This window comes from Ascidia mentula, chromosome 8 (assembly GCF_947561715.1).
Source record: "Ascidia mentula chromosome 8, kaAscMent1.1, whole genome shotgun sequence".
NCBI classification, from domain to species: Eukaryota; Metazoa; Chordata; class Ascidiacea; order Phlebobranchia; family Ascidiidae; genus Ascidia; species Ascidia mentula.
In genome coordinates, this window is record NC_138573.1 from 9,704,550 (window position 1) to 9,722,004 (window position 17,455).

The following is a 17,455-nucleotide window of genomic DNA, read 5'->3' on the forward strand; positions in this document are numbered from 1 at the left end:
TTTTTATGCTGAATTATCAGATTTGTGTCAGAAATTCATTTAATTTTAAAGATATTACTAATTTTTTGTTGAATAGTTGTCCTTTTTTTGGAGGTGGTCGATCAGAAAACATCCAGCACCTTGCCGCATAACCAATGTTGATATAATCAATTTTATCCTTGGCGCTAAAATATATTAGCTTTTTGTACAAAGTAAATAAACTGATATATACATTAAATATAAGATAAACGGTGGCTAGTCCATACAATTACTGTAGGAATAATATGAATATCCACCCACTTACAATGTCACTTTATGAAAAAAAAAATGTTCCATACAAACTTTCCAATCTGGTGTATACCAGTGTTTGCATGCAACAATAGATCTATGTAATTTTATTATGTACTTTAGTTTCAAGCAGAATGTCAAAAGCTGGTACAATTTATGATATTAATCACTTTATGCATAATTCTCATTTATTTAAAAATTTTGCTCTTTCCTTTTTCGCAATGTGTCCAAATGAATAGTGCAATAATAGAAGGTATGTCCTGCCAAGTTGGAGAAAACTGATATTGTAAAGACAAAAATTCACTTATGAGCATTATCAATTTCTCTTTCAAATTGAATAAGTTCTTTCTGTCGCAGAATACGACAATGCCCAACTGAGGGCCAGATTCTCATACATTTAACAAGCAAGTTATGGAAAATTTTGTTTATTTTTTATTGTGTTATAGAACAGTAGGTTTGTATTATGAGCAGTCGGTCTTACTTTAGTGAATCTTTTCATGAATCAAAGAAATCTAATAATCAACAAATATCTCAAAAAAATCGGAAACCAGCAAACCTCATTACCCTTTCTGCGGCTTCCCAACATGCACCTAAATCCACATTAACAAACATGAAAGTTAGCAGTAAGTAACTTAATTAAAAATACCATTTGATGAAATTTGATCATCAAAAGAACTCTGAAATAAGAAAAAAACTGTTGTTGCAGGGGATAAGGAGAATAAGATCACTATTGTGGTTGCAACACCAGGACATGGACCTGATCGGCCTCAAGAAATATCTTATACTGATACAAAGATTATTGGTTGGTAAAAAAAGATTTGAAATTACTCTTTCAGCAGTTTTTTTATTATTAGGATGGAAGAATACATAACACACCATGCTTCATCAACATTTATAAATAGGTGTTCTAAATTATGTTTCTTTCTTGTTTTTCTTGAAGTATAGCACCTATGTATTGCCCTGGATAGTGGGCCAACATTTATCATTCCAAAAAGTTTGAATTTGCAAAATAATCGTTTTATTTCACTGCTCTTTAATCATTTTGTCCTTGAGGTCGTTTTGCAAACATTGCAGAATCCCCATTTGATAAACTTTAAACACTAGTCTAATAAAACACTCTGCTGTCTGCATACAGAAAGGAAAATACACATTCTGAACACATGTAGTTCAATAGAATATTTCTGTGTGAATTGCTACTTTTTAGTGCAATCAATTTCATGTTTTAGTAACTTGGTTTTCCCACTATAAGAGATATTAAAGTTTGTCCCCACATGAAATAAGGGCACAAAGAGTTCATGCTAATCATTGATGTACTAAGCAGACAAAACTGCTATATGAACATAACTATTCTGCATTGTTATAATAAAACATGGATATGCATGTTTCATATTATGCAACTTATGCCAAAACACACAGGCATTTTCATCATTGTGGTTGAACTAAATTGTGTGCTTGCCAGTTGGCATTTAATTTTATTGTTTAAATTTTTAAATTAAACCTTGTTGTGAGTGTTTCCAGAGCTCTGTTTTAGTAACATTATGTTTGCCTGACCTACAACCAAAACAGCACTTGCTTATCGGTTGTAAAAATTGTAGGCAAGGCAACACTTAAATTTGTAGTATATATACTTTATTTTAGAATATTTGTGAGAACTTTGTGCATATGAACACCCTACTGCTTAACTTCCAGGCAATGGATCATTTGGCGTCGTGTATCAAGCAAAACTATGTGACACAAATGAAGTAGTTGCCATAAAAAAAGTGTTACAAGACAAGCGATTTAAGGTAATGTGTATTAATTATTTGAATAATGTGAGATGGGAGTTAGGTGCATATAAGGTTAACCAAATTGTAATACAAAGTCACATTAATAGTACACAACATTATAGGTGGCCAGTAAGCCTATGCTATATGTAATATTTTTTATTTCAGAATCGAGAACTACAAATAATGAGAAAATTGGATCACTGTAACATTGTCAAGCTGCGTTATTTTTTCTATTCCAGTGGAGACAAGGTTGGGTTTTTTGGGTTATGATTTATTTGGGTTGAGATCTTCCTAAAATTTGTTTTGTTATGACAGAGGAAATTTTTAAGGTAATAATGCCAATCATAGCTGTCAATTTTTACAATTCCTAGGTTAGGTCAGGTAAAATCTTTGCTTGGTGGCATATAAAGTATTTGTCTGGTGCATCTCTGAGCGCAGAGTCAAAACTTGTTAAACAGATACTAACTTTGTGTCCAAGCAAGAAGCTTGTCTGAAAGTTTTGTGGCGTTTAGCATTTGGCTAGACCATGTAGGTTTGTAAATAAATCAACACCATAAAAAGATAATTCCTAATTATTTAGTTTACCAGCCTTCATAGTTTCGAGCAACCAGTGTTGTTTTTTATGTTCATATACTCAAAGAAAATGGAATCAATGCACGCAGTGGCGGATCTAGGGGGGGGTGTTTAGGTGTCAGAACACCCCCCTCAGCATTTTGGCACATTGTTTTGTGGGTGTGAAAGTGCGGTTAATTTCCCGCTACGCAGAAACGAACACTACGGTCAAATGTTCGTCTCCACTGTTTCTTTGTTTCTCGGTCGCGCGCGCTGCATTCACGCGGCGATGACCGCTTATGAAACAATCGTTTGTTGTGCCGTTGGTCAATAACCCGTCAACAATACCGTTTTTGAAAGCGCGACCTTACAAGTTTATTCATTTATGCTACAATTTCTATACAGAAGCCGCACTCTGCAAGAGTTGTAATTGTAGCTAAACGAGTATTTTGAATTTCGTCTGTTTTTTTTTTATATATTTCGCAAATTATCTACTGCTAAAACATCGATGTGTATTTTGTGGTGCAAGACCACGTCCTAGACCATTACAGATTTGTTTTTAGAGCGGGGAGGGTCGAAATTTTTTTGGGAATTCCCCAATTTTCCGTTGTAAACTAAGGTTAATTGTGGTCGAGCATTGCAAAATACAAACGCCAGTGTTGGTGCGAATCGTCACAAAAACGGTGGCTTCCTTAACCATCAAAATTTGCTGTTGGTGTAGTTTTCAAAACAAAATAAAGGTGCTGGCCAGTGGCGGATCTAGAAAAAAAATGAGGGGAGTGTCCAAGTTTGGTCACGACATTTATCGCATTTGGCTTAGGCTACAATACGCCAATAGTCGCGTTTGGCTTTGGCTAAAATACATCAAAAAACGCATTTGGCTTAGGCTAAGGTATCTGGCGGTTAAGAAAAACAACCCTTAGCACCAGACTATTTCCGCCTTCGTTGCTTAAAATTGGATTCAGGACAATATACGAATCGCAGGAAGTTGTCGCGAGCGAGGCTTATCTGGAGAATGTCCTGATTGGAATTGTCATAAGTTTATCTCCTTGTTCCTGTAGTAGTATTGTTTTGTGACAATAGGGGATTCTTGGTCTGTAGATTATTACGTCACATTTTTTTTGAGTCTGGAAAATGCAATAAAATGCTGCAGAACTTGCCGCAAAATAATTCAGTTTGTCCAGTAAAGTTTAATCGAAACCGGCACAATTTAGCAACATGCATCAGTCAAAGCTGTTCAAGTATTTCTCTGGTGAAGCAGCTTCTACAGCGAATTTTTGGCAAAGTTTTCCTCTTCGTGGCTACCGTGACGACCGACGTTTTAGATATTCTGGACCTGGGTTTTTTTCTGTGTCATTTTTCTGTCATTGACCCAATTTTTAAGAAATGTCACAAAAAATAAAAGCCGTTTCGGACACAATGTCCCAAAGGAAATTGGCTGGTAGATTATTCAAGTTGCTTACATTTTTGCGAACAAAAGTATTATACCGTAAATGACCAAAATAAATTGAAAATGTCCTAAATTTTTGCTGGCATTTCGGTCATTTGACATAAATTTTTTAGTGAAAAAAAAACCAGTTCTGGACACAGTAACAACTGCTTCTGCTGAACGGTCATTTTGTAATTTTCGCAGATTAAAGACTATCTGTGAAGTATGATGGGGCAGGAACGTTTAAGTGGCCTTGCACTTATCAATATACACAAAGAAATCGATTTGCGCGCTCGTGGATAAATATATGCGGAAAAATAGACAAAATTTAAAACGGTTGTTCAAAGCCATTTTTCATGTAATGTACGTTGATTTCTTTGCGTTGTGACAATAAGCAACATAACTTTTGTAGTTGTTGTATTGTCACTGCTGCAGAAATAATTATTTTTAAAAAGGTTTTTGAGTATGAACGCCACAGCAAATAATTGTTTTGAAAGTGGTCATCACCGCATGAACGCGGCCGGTGCAACTAATAAACAAAGAAATTGTGGAGACGAACACTGACCCGAAGTGTTCGCTCCTGTGTTGCATAATACTACCTGAAATTTTACATCCCTTAAAACAATATAGCATATTGCTGAGGGGGGGGGTCTGACACCCAAACACCCCCCTAGATCCGCCACTGGTGCTGACCCCCTTGGTCGGTTTTCATAACCATTAACTTTTTTCTAATATTTATTTGAACAATTATTGTGCAGAAGGATGAAATCTATTTAAACTTGGTGCTTGATTATGTTCCTGAAACTGTATATAGAGTAGCAAGACATTACAGCAAATCCAAACAGACAATTCCTATTTTGTACGTAAAGGTAAGAAAATTTTAGATTAGTTGATGTGGTCAACGGCCCTGATTGTTTGATTTGCTATCATACCATTAGGAGATTTTGTGCAATATTCGTTTGTATACCACCAAAAACCAGACCATACAAAACACTTAAAATACTCTGTAAAACTTGCAAAAGTTTAACAAATATCAAATGAATATCAGTGTGGGTCCTAAGACAGAGATGAAATCCCTCCAAAATGAGCACAACGCAACAAATCCTTTAATGTATAATTTTTTGGACTAATATGTGTTTATTTTATAAGGATTTGTATATTTGTGATAACCAATTCGGAGATATTATGTATTTGATATTTCAGCTGTATATGTATCAATTATTCCGAAGTTTGGCATACATTCATGCACAAGGAACTTGTCATCGGGACATCAAGCCACAAAACTTACTTCTTGATCCAGAAACTGCTGTGCTGAAGCTGTGTGATTTTGGAAGGTAAACTAAAATAAATTCGATCACTTCTTTTCTGTTTATCTTTACAATATAATTTGCAATTTAGTGCAAAGCAACTAGTTCGTGGTGAGCCTAATGTTTCTTACATATGTTCTCGCTACTATCGGGCGCCAGAGTTGATTTTTGGGGCTACTGATTATACCTCAAGCATTGGTAAGACATTAATAACCACTTTGTGAAAGCACATAATTGAATCTTCATATTATTTGTTTTAGACATATGGTCAGCTGGTTGTGTTCTTGCTGAATTACTTCTTGGACAGCCCATCTTTCCTGGTGATTCAGGTGTTGACCAGCTTGTTGAAATCATAAAGGTTAGATTGTAGTTAAAAACAATATAAGACATGTAAATTTCAAATTCTAACCAGGTTTTGGGAACACCAACTAGGGATCAAATAAGGGAAATGAATCCTAATTACACAGAATTCAAGTTTCCGCAAATCAAAGCTCACCCATGGGCCAAGGTAAACTTACACTTACTTATGTGGACACATTCTTATGCTTAAAAAATACTTTTTGTGAATAAAGGTATTTAGACCCCGAACACCTCCTGAAGCTATCACGCTTTGCAGTCGATTGTTGGAGTATTCACCTGAAAGTCGCATTTCTCCACTGGATTCATGTGCACACAGCTTTTTTGATGAACTGAGGTTGCCTTCTACTAGGCTTCCAAGTGGTAGACAGTTACCACCCCTTTTTAATTTTACTGATAAAGGTACTTTTCTTTTTATTGTCATCATTATAAGCTATTCATAAAATTGTTTCACTTAAAAGAGCTGTCAAGCAAGTCCAACCTGTACAATATACTTATTCCACAACACATTCGAGCAGCTTCATCTGGCTCCACAGGTACAAAATAGTTGTTTTACTGTATTTTAAATTTTGTTTTTCGTAATAAATGTCATTAAAGTTATAGGTCCATTAGTATAAAAAACACCGCACATTTATGTTTCTATTAATACTATTTCTTAGCATTTTGCTTATTCAATGATGATTAGGCATACAGTGCTGTTTTTTTTTCACTACAAAAATTCTGTCGGGGCAACACAAAGGGCATTTTCGCCTAGCGATGAGATGCTCGAATAATCTACTAGTCAATTTCCTTTGAGACATTGTGTCCGAAACGGCTTTTATTTTTTGTGACATTTCTAAAATGACAGACAAATGACACAAAAAAAACAGATACAGTGTACCTTAAAATCAGATACAAAGTGTTACATAGCCATTCTTATTTGATTACATTTGTAATCAAAAAACTTTTTGTGTTCCAAAGTCGTAACAAACCTTGTGTTCTGTGACAATGTATTTGTATGACACAAATTCTTGATAGTAATTGTTTAATTGTATACAATATTTTTAACAGGTGATTTTAACATGACCAACTCAGTTGAGAATAGTGGCAGCTCATCTTCTGGTGGGACAACTGCAAATCAACCCTAAAAACAGTAATATTTTTCCTAATAGGAAATTCATGCCAGAATTTCTAAACAATAAATTTATGTGCTATTAATACATGTTGCTGTGTCATTGTGATACTCTTGACATAAACTCTTTTTGTTGATATTTGTCAGTATTTTGTCTACTTAGAAGCTAACACAACAATGTTGGTTTTTTATTGTTTTGCTTTGTTTTTAAATGTATGGAAAGTAAATGTTTGTATTTGATGGGACAATGCTATACTGATATAAGGCAACAATTAACATAATATGTATCTTTACTCTGTTTTGACATTAGAAGTGACAACTGTATAACTTACTTCATGGCATGTTTAAATGTTTTTAACAGCAATTTTATGGCGGTTTTGGAGAAAATTTTAAATTTACTATTTTTGTGTATTTTATTGCATGCTTGAAGTACCTTACATTTAAGGTGTTTCCTGATGCATATACAAAAAAATACAAGTGCTGCATGAAAATATTGCATTCCTTTGTTTTTGTAGCTGTTACTCTGTGTGGTATGAAATAGTGTTTCCATGTAGGTGCATCTTCATGTGAAAGACAAAAGTTTTCTTGATAACAGGCATTGGTCAATTTGAATTATTGTTTGAGATGTCAACTTTTATTGGAATACTTTTCATCTAAACTCAAACGATTCGAGTCGTACTAGAAAAAATAAACAACGAAGTTAAGTAGTACATGCAAAAGTTGTTTTAGTCAAATGGTTTTGCAATTATGTGATATTACAATAAAAGTTAAAAGTTATTCAAACCAATTTTGATATACTTTTAAAACCCAAAATAGTTCGTAAATGCTATTGCATTTTTCATTTCATTCTTGTACAATTCGAATAGTTGCGTTTGTTTGCAGTACACGGCAGGGGCAGATCCAGTGATTTTCTCCAGGGGATACTATCCAATAAATAACTGACGCATAAAACTGTAGAATATAGACCGGTAATGCATACGGCGGATAAAGCAAGCTATCAATGAACGAAAATCAGTCTTAAAACAATCCTTTTGTGGGCCACAATAATTTTTTCAGTTTCGGAACAAATTCTTGGGCGTTCGCTCCCTCCTGAATCAGCTAATGGTGCACAGTCAACACGAAATATAGGCAGCAACAAAATCAGGACGCTAATGCGACTCAGTACAGCTAATGTTGCATCGCAAGTATTATTTTTAAGAATGCCTCAAGTAAGTTTAAATTCGCAAGAATGTCTTCTCTTATGCCATTGCAAATATGCGGTAAAAAAAAGTGTATTTAAAAAAAAAATTATACAAAGTTTATTGCGTTATTCCTGACTACAGTAAACAAAGCACGACTACTCCGTCGATACAAAACGACTACATAGTGCATTCATGTCCACATAGTGCATTTAGAACAAACGAATAATGTAAAATAACCTGGGTGGAAAACGAAGTAGAGGCGTAATTTACAGCATCTAACCTAGTATGTTTGTATAGTTTAACACAACTACTTCAATTATCACATTCACAAGAACCTGGTCAACATGTCAAAATTTTCCTTGCATCTATAAAGGAAGAATTACACTAGGAATGTGCCAAATGGACAACCGCTACCGCGAGTGCTTAGGAGAAACGATATTTCAAATTGACGTAACGTGTAATAAAGCCGTTAAGTGAAGATTGATCAAATATGACTTCCTTTTTTTGTTTCAAAATGCCCTTCTGTAGTTTGGTGAAGAATACCCGTGCTACGAGCAGCGCCCCCGGGATTTTCCTACAAGCGAAACGGTATTTCCGTCAAGTTTTGTTCATTCATGGTGATTAACCAGCAAAAACGACTACACTAGTTCTCGTGGCGTTAGTAACGGTGCGTTACCGTTATCGACCATGAAAAAAAGCACAAAGCTTTTGTATCACACAACCATATATTGCGCTTTAATAAACATTCGCACACAAATCTTGCGCAATATTCGGGTTCGCACGAATATTAAATCTGTGCCGATATTCGGCGAATCTATTCGGGTTCGGGTTCGCCTTGGCACACATCCCTACATTTACACCAAATGAAATATTTTTATATTGCAATAAATTGACTACAACACAAATGAACAAACAATACAAGAAATGGCTAAGTTACTATAGTAGGCTACGTTTGTTACTACTTTTAATTATCTCTGGAATAGATTGTCATGATATTCAAGCATGTTATTGATTTCTGATGTTCTTGTCATGATATGCAATGCTTCCGTTTTTTGCAGTAAGTGTTAAATAAAACATGGAAAAACGTATAGCCACAATGGTGAAAAGGACATCACAAAGAAATACAAGCACATGTTTCAGTGGTATATGCGGTTGCATGAAAAAATAGCCTACAATATATCACTTATGCAACATAATTCCTACCCTTTTCTTTTTGTAGCAATTTTCAAAGCTAAACAGTATGTGCAAAAGCAAACCGCACCAAAAACAACAATTCATCATTGTTTATAAAGAACAAACATGAGCAATCTTTGTTATGGTGTGGTCAAAACAAGCAACATTTTGTCAAAGCGCACACCAAAGCCAAGTAGCGAATAGACGCGCTGGTTACCGTTAATTCGGACGTTTTTCTTTGCCTAAACTTCGTTCTTAAGGTGCTTAAACTTATTGTACGACATTTCCTGCTTTGTCTAAACGTAAAATTTTTCCCACAAAATGATATACCGCAGCGCTACACGCGTTTTATTAAAGAACTCTTATCATTTTCCGTCAATTTTTAATTGCAGCATTGTGACGTCAGACCCATTACCAACGCGAAGTCGGAACCACGAATAGCGTACATACTCTAATGCAGTACAAGGTAGAGGTTAAATGATTTTAATTTGTATTAACCCTTCTTTTGATGAAAATATATGTTCCTTCCGTGATTGCCGCGGCAGTCACGTGTTTAGGTCAGTGATTTTCAACCGGTGTTCCGCGGAACACCAGTGTTCCGTGAGAGATCGCCAGGAATTCCTTAAGAAATTTATTAGTTTGACTGATGTTCCGTGGAACACGGGTCGGAAATCACTTGTTTACACAAAGGGCGTAAAAAATAGCTTTATGAAAATGATCATCCACTATGTAGGATTTATGTTATGTTTACTCAGAGATAACACGAAACCTAACTATGACTCCAAAAAGACTCCCACACTGTGCAATTAGTTATTACTGGATTGTATTAAAATAAGTAAAGCATTCGAGTACTCACAATAAAAGATGCAATTTCATTGATGCAGTTCGAGTAAATCCAATGGTGGCGATGAGACAGTACAAATGTTCAATGTTACGTTTCAGAAACTGTCTGGCTTTACAGCCCAAGCGGTCAATTATATCAACTAACTTTCAGGCGTGTTGACCGGGTAAAAATGTCATAAAACAAACGTAGATTACAAAAAAAATCATAAGGTTTTGGTCAGCGGAAAATTCCGATCACTAGAAGGTGATCAAGATGAATTTCTCTCACGGGCGAGAGCGGGCTTATTAGATTAATAACGCACGAAAATCGAGACAAGGCGAATTGAAGAGTGACGTGCGTTAATGAACGAATGTGGGTTAAACAAACAAAAGCGATAAAATACAATTTTCATTATCTTCTACAACTATCACCAGTTTGAATGTTCCATCGTGAATTGCTTCATTTAATGTTGTTTAACAATAAGACTCGTTTTGCAAAAATAAGAATGTAATTGCGCGAGCCTGTTGCTGGTTTAGTATGTAGGGATTTTGGCTTGTCGTAATTCGAATATTTTTTAATATTTTGTTTTGAACTTGGTCTTTCTACTCTTTTACATTTACATCCGTCTTTCTGACACCAGCGCTAGTTATCTTACTTGCGTTACGTCTTTCAACTATAGCGCTACTTCTTCTACGTCTCCTTCGTCGCGTAATCGCAGCAATTATCTCTTTGTATCTGTCTCGTCTTTGATGTATCCCTATATATTTGCGACTCTTTCCACAAATAAACAGATCATAATGTGATCTCTCCTGGATCATAGTTTTCGATCTCTCAGATCATGGCTTTTGGTTTCATTTTGTTCTGACAGGACCTGCAGGCAGCATGTTGTCTCACCGGGACTTTCTGGACAGGTTTGATGTTGGGTTCGCGGTGATGCAATTCCTTCAAAATCCTCCGACACACCAACTGCGACCCTTCAAGTATAATGCCACAAAATTCCTACAGTTTGGTGTTCCGCAAGATTATTTTAATAAAAAAGTGTTCCGTGGTTTAAAAAGGTTGAAAAATACTGGTTTAGGTAACCGTTTTTGTCGAGAGAACTGATATTGGACGACTACGCGTTTTATCCGTACGGTTAAATTTCAGCCCGAAATGGTGACGTCAGATCCATTGATGACGCGAAGTCGAAACCATGAATTAAACGTTCAACTAGAGCGAGCACTGGTCGTATTGCTTGTTAGTGATTTTTTTTAAATTTGTAACAAAGTTTTATTGAATTGGCCTGAGGCAGAAAATATTGTTTTGTCAGTTGTGACATTTGTGTTTTGTTTGCAGCTATGCTTGGTCTAATCTGGATTTTTTTAAAGATTTAGTGACAATAAAAAAATGACAAAATGTTCACCCTTAGAAACTATTACAGTTGATGATGACAATGATGAACATATTGGCATACCAAGCAATCACAATAATGATGTGCCATCTACATCTTCTTTGGGGCCAAAAAGGAAATTAATTAAACCGAAAACAAAAAAGCAGTTTCATAAATCAAGTACTCTAAAGAGCTCAAAATTGAAGACATATGGTGTTGTAAGGTGTAGCTCTACGGACTCTGAAGTTGAAATTGTTAATGTATGGAAATCTTCTGACCGGAGTGATGCTGAAGTTCTGATTGACCTTACCAAAGATGATGCCGGACCTAATATACAAAAACAAAAAATTTCTGACAACTTCAACCAATGTCAAAATGAGCAGAGAAGTAAAAATTCTGTGTTTCCAATTAACAAAGAAAATCATTTTTCCAAAAAAACTGTTCAAAAAAGTGAAAATCATCTGAACATCAACTCTTCTAACGAAAGGAAAATTTCTTGCAGTAATTTCACATATAATCCACCAGCAAATGCAATTTCTAGTTTAGAAGAAGAAAACAAAAATTCCCCATTTTCTTGCTGTGGACAATCAAATTATTGGCATACAATATCTAGTGGCACTTTTTCTTTACCACCCCAACATTGTCATTCAAACATAACCTCACAAGTGTTTAACCCTTGTATTGATGCTGCAAATTCAAGACATCAAAACCCTTCGCAGTTTTTACGACATACCTTTCCATCCTTGTATATGCCAGAAGGGCAAAGTTCACAAACTTCAACACATTATAATGAAGTCTCTTTTCTGGAAGATGCATCACATTCAAACGTTCGAACTTTGAATTCTGAAACTTCAGCTTTTTCTACACACCAACATGGAGAGGTTGAGATTGGATATTACCCAAACCAGTGGGTAAGTAAATTGCTATTTAACTGCAATTAAATACCTATTGGTGTCACAGAAAACAGATTTCACAGTAACAATAAACTGATTAGAGTGTCTAAGTCTTCACAGCACCAATGTAAGAATTTTGCAGTTTGTGGGAAAATCTCATCTTGTGTGGTATTGTCGTTTCAAATAGAGGGAAGCTGCCCTGACCCACAACTCTGTTACTTTTCACTTGTTTTAGTTTTTTATAATCACCGTTTAATGTTTATATATACCATTTTTTTCTGACCTAGTGCCCTTTCTTTTACAGACCTAGTGCCTCCCCAATTGTAGCCGACAACAAAAAATTTAAAGTCACCATGAAATAAATGGCCACCAGACCAATTGTAGTTCTAATGCTTGGAATTATTTACATCGTAAATATTTACAGCCCAGTCAAGGCATTTGAGCAGTCCCACTCATTGTAAGAATGTTACATAAAGGAAAATAAGTTCCATAAACTCATCAGTCAAAAATTTTACACAAGCCATATTACAAATCTGGCAGTTGATATCGTTTTTCTCCAGATTAAACATTGTTAAATTTTGGCACAACAACTAATTTTGGTTGCACGCACTACCTCATCAGATTCCTTATTCGTTTTATTTTTTTAAATTATTAGGCATGTTATGTTACTTTACACAGTTTGCAAACCGAATGGCACCTCATCATCATCAGTTACTTGTACAACAAAACAGTATGCTGGAAAACAACCGCAGACAGCTGCATCAGGTACTGGACACTTTTGCACAAACAAGCAGTAATTGATATTTTCCCCCAATTTAATTTTATATCATTTCAATTTTGTGCCTGGGTTACTAACAAAAGAGTTCATAATTTAGCAATAATAGTCATATTTTATAAGGGCATAAAAAAATTGACCTAGTCATGACCCACTTTTGATTTTTTGGAAGCAAAACACTTGAGATATATGCAGAAAAAGAACTTGTGGTCCAAACTTTCTAAACTGTTTTCAAAACTTTTGTCAGAGTTTTTTTTATAACATTCTGTATATGTAATTGAAGCGGATGTCTCACTCATCATTGTATTTTCGGCAACGACACCACCCGTTTCCACGCTACTGCAATTATTCTCCATTTTCCAGACGTAAGTTCAGTATGGTTGTTGTCAATTCATTTAATTATATTTGTTTTTCTTTTCTGTTACAAGGAGTAGCACCCTATGTGGATGCAAGTGAAATTTATCAACCAGAAAGATTTCATTTTGGGACAAATGAAGATCAACCCAATTATCCATTTTTGTATCAGTAAGTTAATTGGGGTATATATATTTTTTTGCAAGGTTTGTAAAAAAATGTAGCTATTGTCGGACTAACTGCAAAACACAGAAACTTGCTAATTGGATACTATTTACTAAACAACATATCTGGAAACCATTGGGACAGTTTAATGTTATGTTGCTATACTTAAATCTGTTTTCATGTGGTTTAATTTATTACTGTAGTAGCAATGAAACCTCAACTGTTAATGGGCGTATTCCGATGGATTATTTAAATTCCCACCATTTTGGCAATGAGGTAAGTTAAATCTTCTGTTTTTGACAACACAATAAAGTTTTAAAACTGTTTATTTACAAAATGTATAACTATAGTTGCAGTCATCATTTGGAGCTTCTTCCAAAACAATAGAGCAGAACACATTTTCTTACAAATATCAAGTGGATAACCAATTAGGCTCTTCATTGCAAGAATGTCAGAAAACAGATGAAAGTTGGTATATTTCTGAATTTAAGATTTTTTTGGGGAAGCTTGTGATTTTTTTAAAAAATATAAATATAATCAAGCTGGTCTTGTAATTTGCATTAAAGCTAAGGTCCTTTTTTGCAGTTCATGAAAAGTGCACAATTTGTTTGAGTGATTTTTGTGATAATGAAGATGTAAGAAGGCTCCCATGCTTTCACCTATTTCATCAGCTGTGCATTGACCAGTGGTTAAACACCAGTATGCAATGCCCAATTTGTCGTGTTGCCATCAATAGTAAAAAATAAAGTTGCAGCAGTTTCCTGTTGTTCAAGTTTCTTGTATTTGTTACATTTTATTGTTTTAACCAAGACTGAGATTGACTCGAAAATACAACGAGTTCTGGCAAAATATTATAAAACATTGGTCATTAATTTTCTGGAAGTATATATTCTGTTGTCATAGAGTTGTTTAACAATTTACAAATTGTGATGCAAACCGTAAAAAATCGTGGCATGTACACAATTACGAACCGTATATTAGTACTTTTATATGAATAAGTTTCGCCGGTGGGACATGTTTTTGGTGTATTTTGATAAGCCAGTCTGCGCGGGTAGTGTTCTCTTGGGCCGTTTTTGTTTGTAGTCAAACAAAATGCATATCATTAAACTTTTATTGTATTAGTAATTGCGACTTAATGTTGCAGTTCGGTTTATATGTAATTATTACGTTAACAGTGGCTATTTAAAACAGCTATGTCCAACTCTCGGTCCTGAACAGATTGTGCGACGGTTTCTCACGGTAATGTTTCCTGTCAAAAATAGATACGGAGCAGTTCCTTTAGACTAGTAGTTCACAATCTTTTTCAATCATCATACATAGCATATGTGGTGTTTACTAGTATGGTGGACTCGGTACTTTTAGGTCTCATCCTGGACCAATGGGTGCATGCTTTGCTCTCTATAGATTTGGTAACATATAATGATCTCATAGATTCGATCAGTCCAATCCAGTGTTTTATACAGATCACTATATGTTACTAAGGTTTGATTTCCATAACTTTTTACGATTTTGCGTGAATAAAAAATAAAAATCTTGTGCGTGCGTGCTAAGAAAACACAAGCAAAATTATTTTACGCATCAGTGAACACAATTTAAATCAATTTCTTGTTAAGTTATAACATGCTACATGTATGATTCACAGAGGTAAATAACTAATAAATTTGTATAAAGCAATAAGAGCCAGACCTTGACTACACACAAAAGGCAGCTGTTGATGCATGCCAAAAATCAATTACTTTCCGGGCCATAGAATTTTCGATAATTTTGCACAGGGCTTGCCTGGAGCATGCAGATGCACACAAACTTTGCCGTCACACAAGCCTGCGGTTAAGGTAATTTCGCTGATAAGTGTGGAGCCGGTTGGTATATTGACTTAAAACACGTTCACCTGCATGTTCTACGCAAGCCCTGTGCAAAATTGTAGCAAATTCTATGGCCCGGAAAGCGTTGTGAATTTCTTTCTCATGTTTGATTTTTTTTAACTGTTTTGAAGTATGTTCGTGTTTAGTTTTGTTGGTTTATTACATTCCTACAAAAATAATGCCGGATTGTCTGGTTAAGATAGTTCGACTAAATTTTTTAAGTTGATTGCGACCTTTTCGTTTGTGTGTGCTTGATATGTATCAATATTGCAAGAATTTGATCTGAAATGGCAGTCATGCGTGAAATTTAAATCGTAAAAGAAAAAACGATTTCGCTAAAATGAATGACATCGGTAGCAAATTTTTTTTTTATCCTAAGGAGGCACAGAGCAGCACTTTATTAAGCTTCATGGTAATTGGTGGGCCTACGTAATTATAAATAATAATATGATCTCTTTCAAAACACCTGACAAACCTATTTTAGGTTGCAGTTTGTTTGACGAAGTTAACAAATCTATTGCAAATGCGTAGGGTGTTTGTGGAGTGTGGTAGTGTGGATTGCAAAAATTGAGTGTAAAAAAACTATAAATGCTATGCTAAGTCTAAGACAGCATATTGAAGCAGTAGTTCAGAATAAGCATAGGTCTTTATAAAACTGTAAAAAAAACAAATTACATAACCACAAAGGTGGTATTAAGTTTTGACATCACACCAAAAATTGCTGAGCAAAGTTACTCACTGTTGTAAAAACACCAATTCTTCCTGTACGGCACAAAAGCAACAAAATACCAACACTACATACTTTTAAAGTATGGTTTAATACTAACTGAGCAGAAACTAAACTTTTAGGGTTACATGTTAGCCAGACTGGAAAAAATGTCGGGCGCAGAGGATTTATCCTCCGCACACTTTTGCGAAAATTTACTGATAATCTGCGCAATATTAATTTGCTATTTCATTACCATACGAGAAAACGTTGCTGTCGTCTGCGCAATTAACGATCGCCAAAACAAAATACCACGCGCAAAAAACAAACTTTCCAATCTGGCATGTTAGTGTTTATATTTTAAAGCCTATGTCTGAAATAGGTTTAATTGTTAAAGTGGAGTTAAATGAGCAGACAGCATAACATCAACAGACCAATTCGTTTGATAACTTTAGTCTATCAACATAACTTTTGTGTAACGCCACAGTTTGCTGTTTGCCCCAACCTTTGTGGTCACATTGCCCCCTGACCCCACGTTGGTAAAAACGAAAAACACAAAAGCAAACCCTAATATTATGAAACAATGCGACGGTATCTGAATGCTTAGTAACAGGTGACGATTTGTGTCAACACATCATCGATGATCATGGCCTCAAAAACAATGGACTGTAAGTAGTGATAACGGCATGTAAGGCATTGACTTAGGCAGTAATTGCCTTTCGGACATATCCTAACCCAACCATGAATTTCACAATGTAAGTTGTACACAAACTACTACGGCTTGTCGACACTTTTGAAGTACATAAATCTAAATAATTTATACCTGTCCATTAGGTTTACAGGCTTGGCAGCCCAGGCATTGCAGCCTAGCAGGATCAGCCACTTTTTCCTGACAAGTCGGAGCAAGATTTGAAAAATCATGCTCCCGGTGAGGTTTGAACTCACGACCCTGGGCTAACCAGGCCCAACGCTCTATTGGCAGGACCTGCGCAGTGGGGCGATCCTGCCAATCATGCCATTGCATGAAATATTACTGCGTTATCTGATACGGTGGTAGAGATCCCCTACGTATATGTGAAGGTTGCCTGGCAAGTTGTGCGCTTGCGCACCAGTGTACCTTGGCCACAGTATACCCCGTGAAACCACTGAGCTCCTGTAGCTCAGTTGGTAGAGCAATGGGCCTGGTTAGCCCAGGGTCGTGAGTTCAAACCTCACCGGGAGCATGATTTTTCAAATCTTGCTCCGACTTGTCAGGAAAAAGTGGCTGATCCTGCTAGGCTGCAATGCCTGGGCTGCCAAGCCTGTAAACCTAATGATCGCGATACGATAGCTGTGATCGCCAAGCAAGGACCTGCGCAGTGGGGC

At 35.7% G+C, this 17,455-nt stretch overlaps 2 protein-coding genes and 1 non-coding gene across 3 annotated transcripts; all 3 read left to right on the forward strand.

The window, feature by feature from the left end:
* Nucleotides 1-717: 717 nt before the first annotated feature.
* Nucleotides 718-7,280, forward strand: LOC145910762 (glycogen synthase kinase-3 beta-like). Its single transcript, XM_082997966.1, has 12 exons — nucleotides 718-890; nucleotides 974-1,069; nucleotides 1,957-2,051; nucleotides 2,199-2,282; nucleotides 4,773-4,883; nucleotides 5,218-5,348; nucleotides 5,413-5,519; nucleotides 5,582-5,679; nucleotides 5,734-5,829; nucleotides 5,894-6,080; nucleotides 6,140-6,214; nucleotides 6,729-7,280. Exons 1-12 carry the CDS (start codon nucleotides 731-733, stop codon nucleotides 6,803-6,805), a joined length of 1,317 nt encoding a protein of 438 aa, XP_082854092.1. The 5' UTR covers nucleotides 718-730; the 3' UTR covers nucleotides 6,806-7,280.
* A 4,025-nt stretch (nucleotides 7,281-11,305) lies between these two features.
* Nucleotides 11,306-15,058, forward strand: LOC145911236 (uncharacterized). The gene is made up of 7 exons (XM_082998513.1): nucleotides 11,306-12,246; nucleotides 12,907-12,993; nucleotides 13,287-13,368; nucleotides 13,432-13,528; nucleotides 13,726-13,798; nucleotides 13,873-13,990; nucleotides 14,108-15,058. Exons 1-7 carry the CDS (start codon nucleotides 11,353-11,355, stop codon nucleotides 14,266-14,268), a joined length of 1,512 nt encoding a protein of 503 aa, XP_082854639.1. The 5' UTR covers nucleotides 11,306-11,352; the 3' UTR covers nucleotides 14,269-15,058.
* Nucleotides 15,059-17,239: 2,181 nt separating this feature from the next.
* On the forward strand, nucleotides 17,240-17,313 carry Trnat-ggu (transfer RNA threonine (anticodon GGU)). Its single transcript has one exon. It is a non-coding gene; the product is annotated as a tRNA-Thr (tRNA).
* The last annotated feature ends 142 nt before the right edge of the window (nucleotides 17,314-17,455 follow it).

Excerpts from the sequence above, each read along its gene's own strand:
- LOC145910762 (XM_082997966.1), top strand. The coding sequence starts at position 731 with ATGAGCAGTCGGTCTTACTTTAGTGAATCTTTTCATGAATCAAAGAAA. Across the intron at positions 5,349-5,412 it reads AAGCTGTGTGATTTTGGAAG|TGCAAAGCAACTAGTTCGTG; the intron begins GTAAACTAAAAT and ends TTTGCAATTTAG. Across the intron at positions 5,830-5,893 it reads AAGCTCACCCATGGGCCAAG|GTATTTAGACCCCGAACACC; the intron begins GTAAACTTACAC and ends TTGTGAATAAAG.
- LOC145911236 (XM_082998513.1), top strand. The coding sequence starts at position 11,353 with ATGACAAAATGTTCACCCTTAGAAACTATTACAGTTGATGATGACAAT. Across the intron at positions 12,247-12,906 it reads GATATTACCCAAACCAGTGG|TTTGCAAACCGAATGGCACC; the intron begins GTAAGTAAATTG and ends TACTTTACACAG. Across the intron at positions 13,369-13,431 it reads TTATTCTCCATTTTCCAGAC|GAGTAGCACCCTATGTGGAT; the intron begins GTAAGTTCAGTA and ends TTCTGTTACAAG.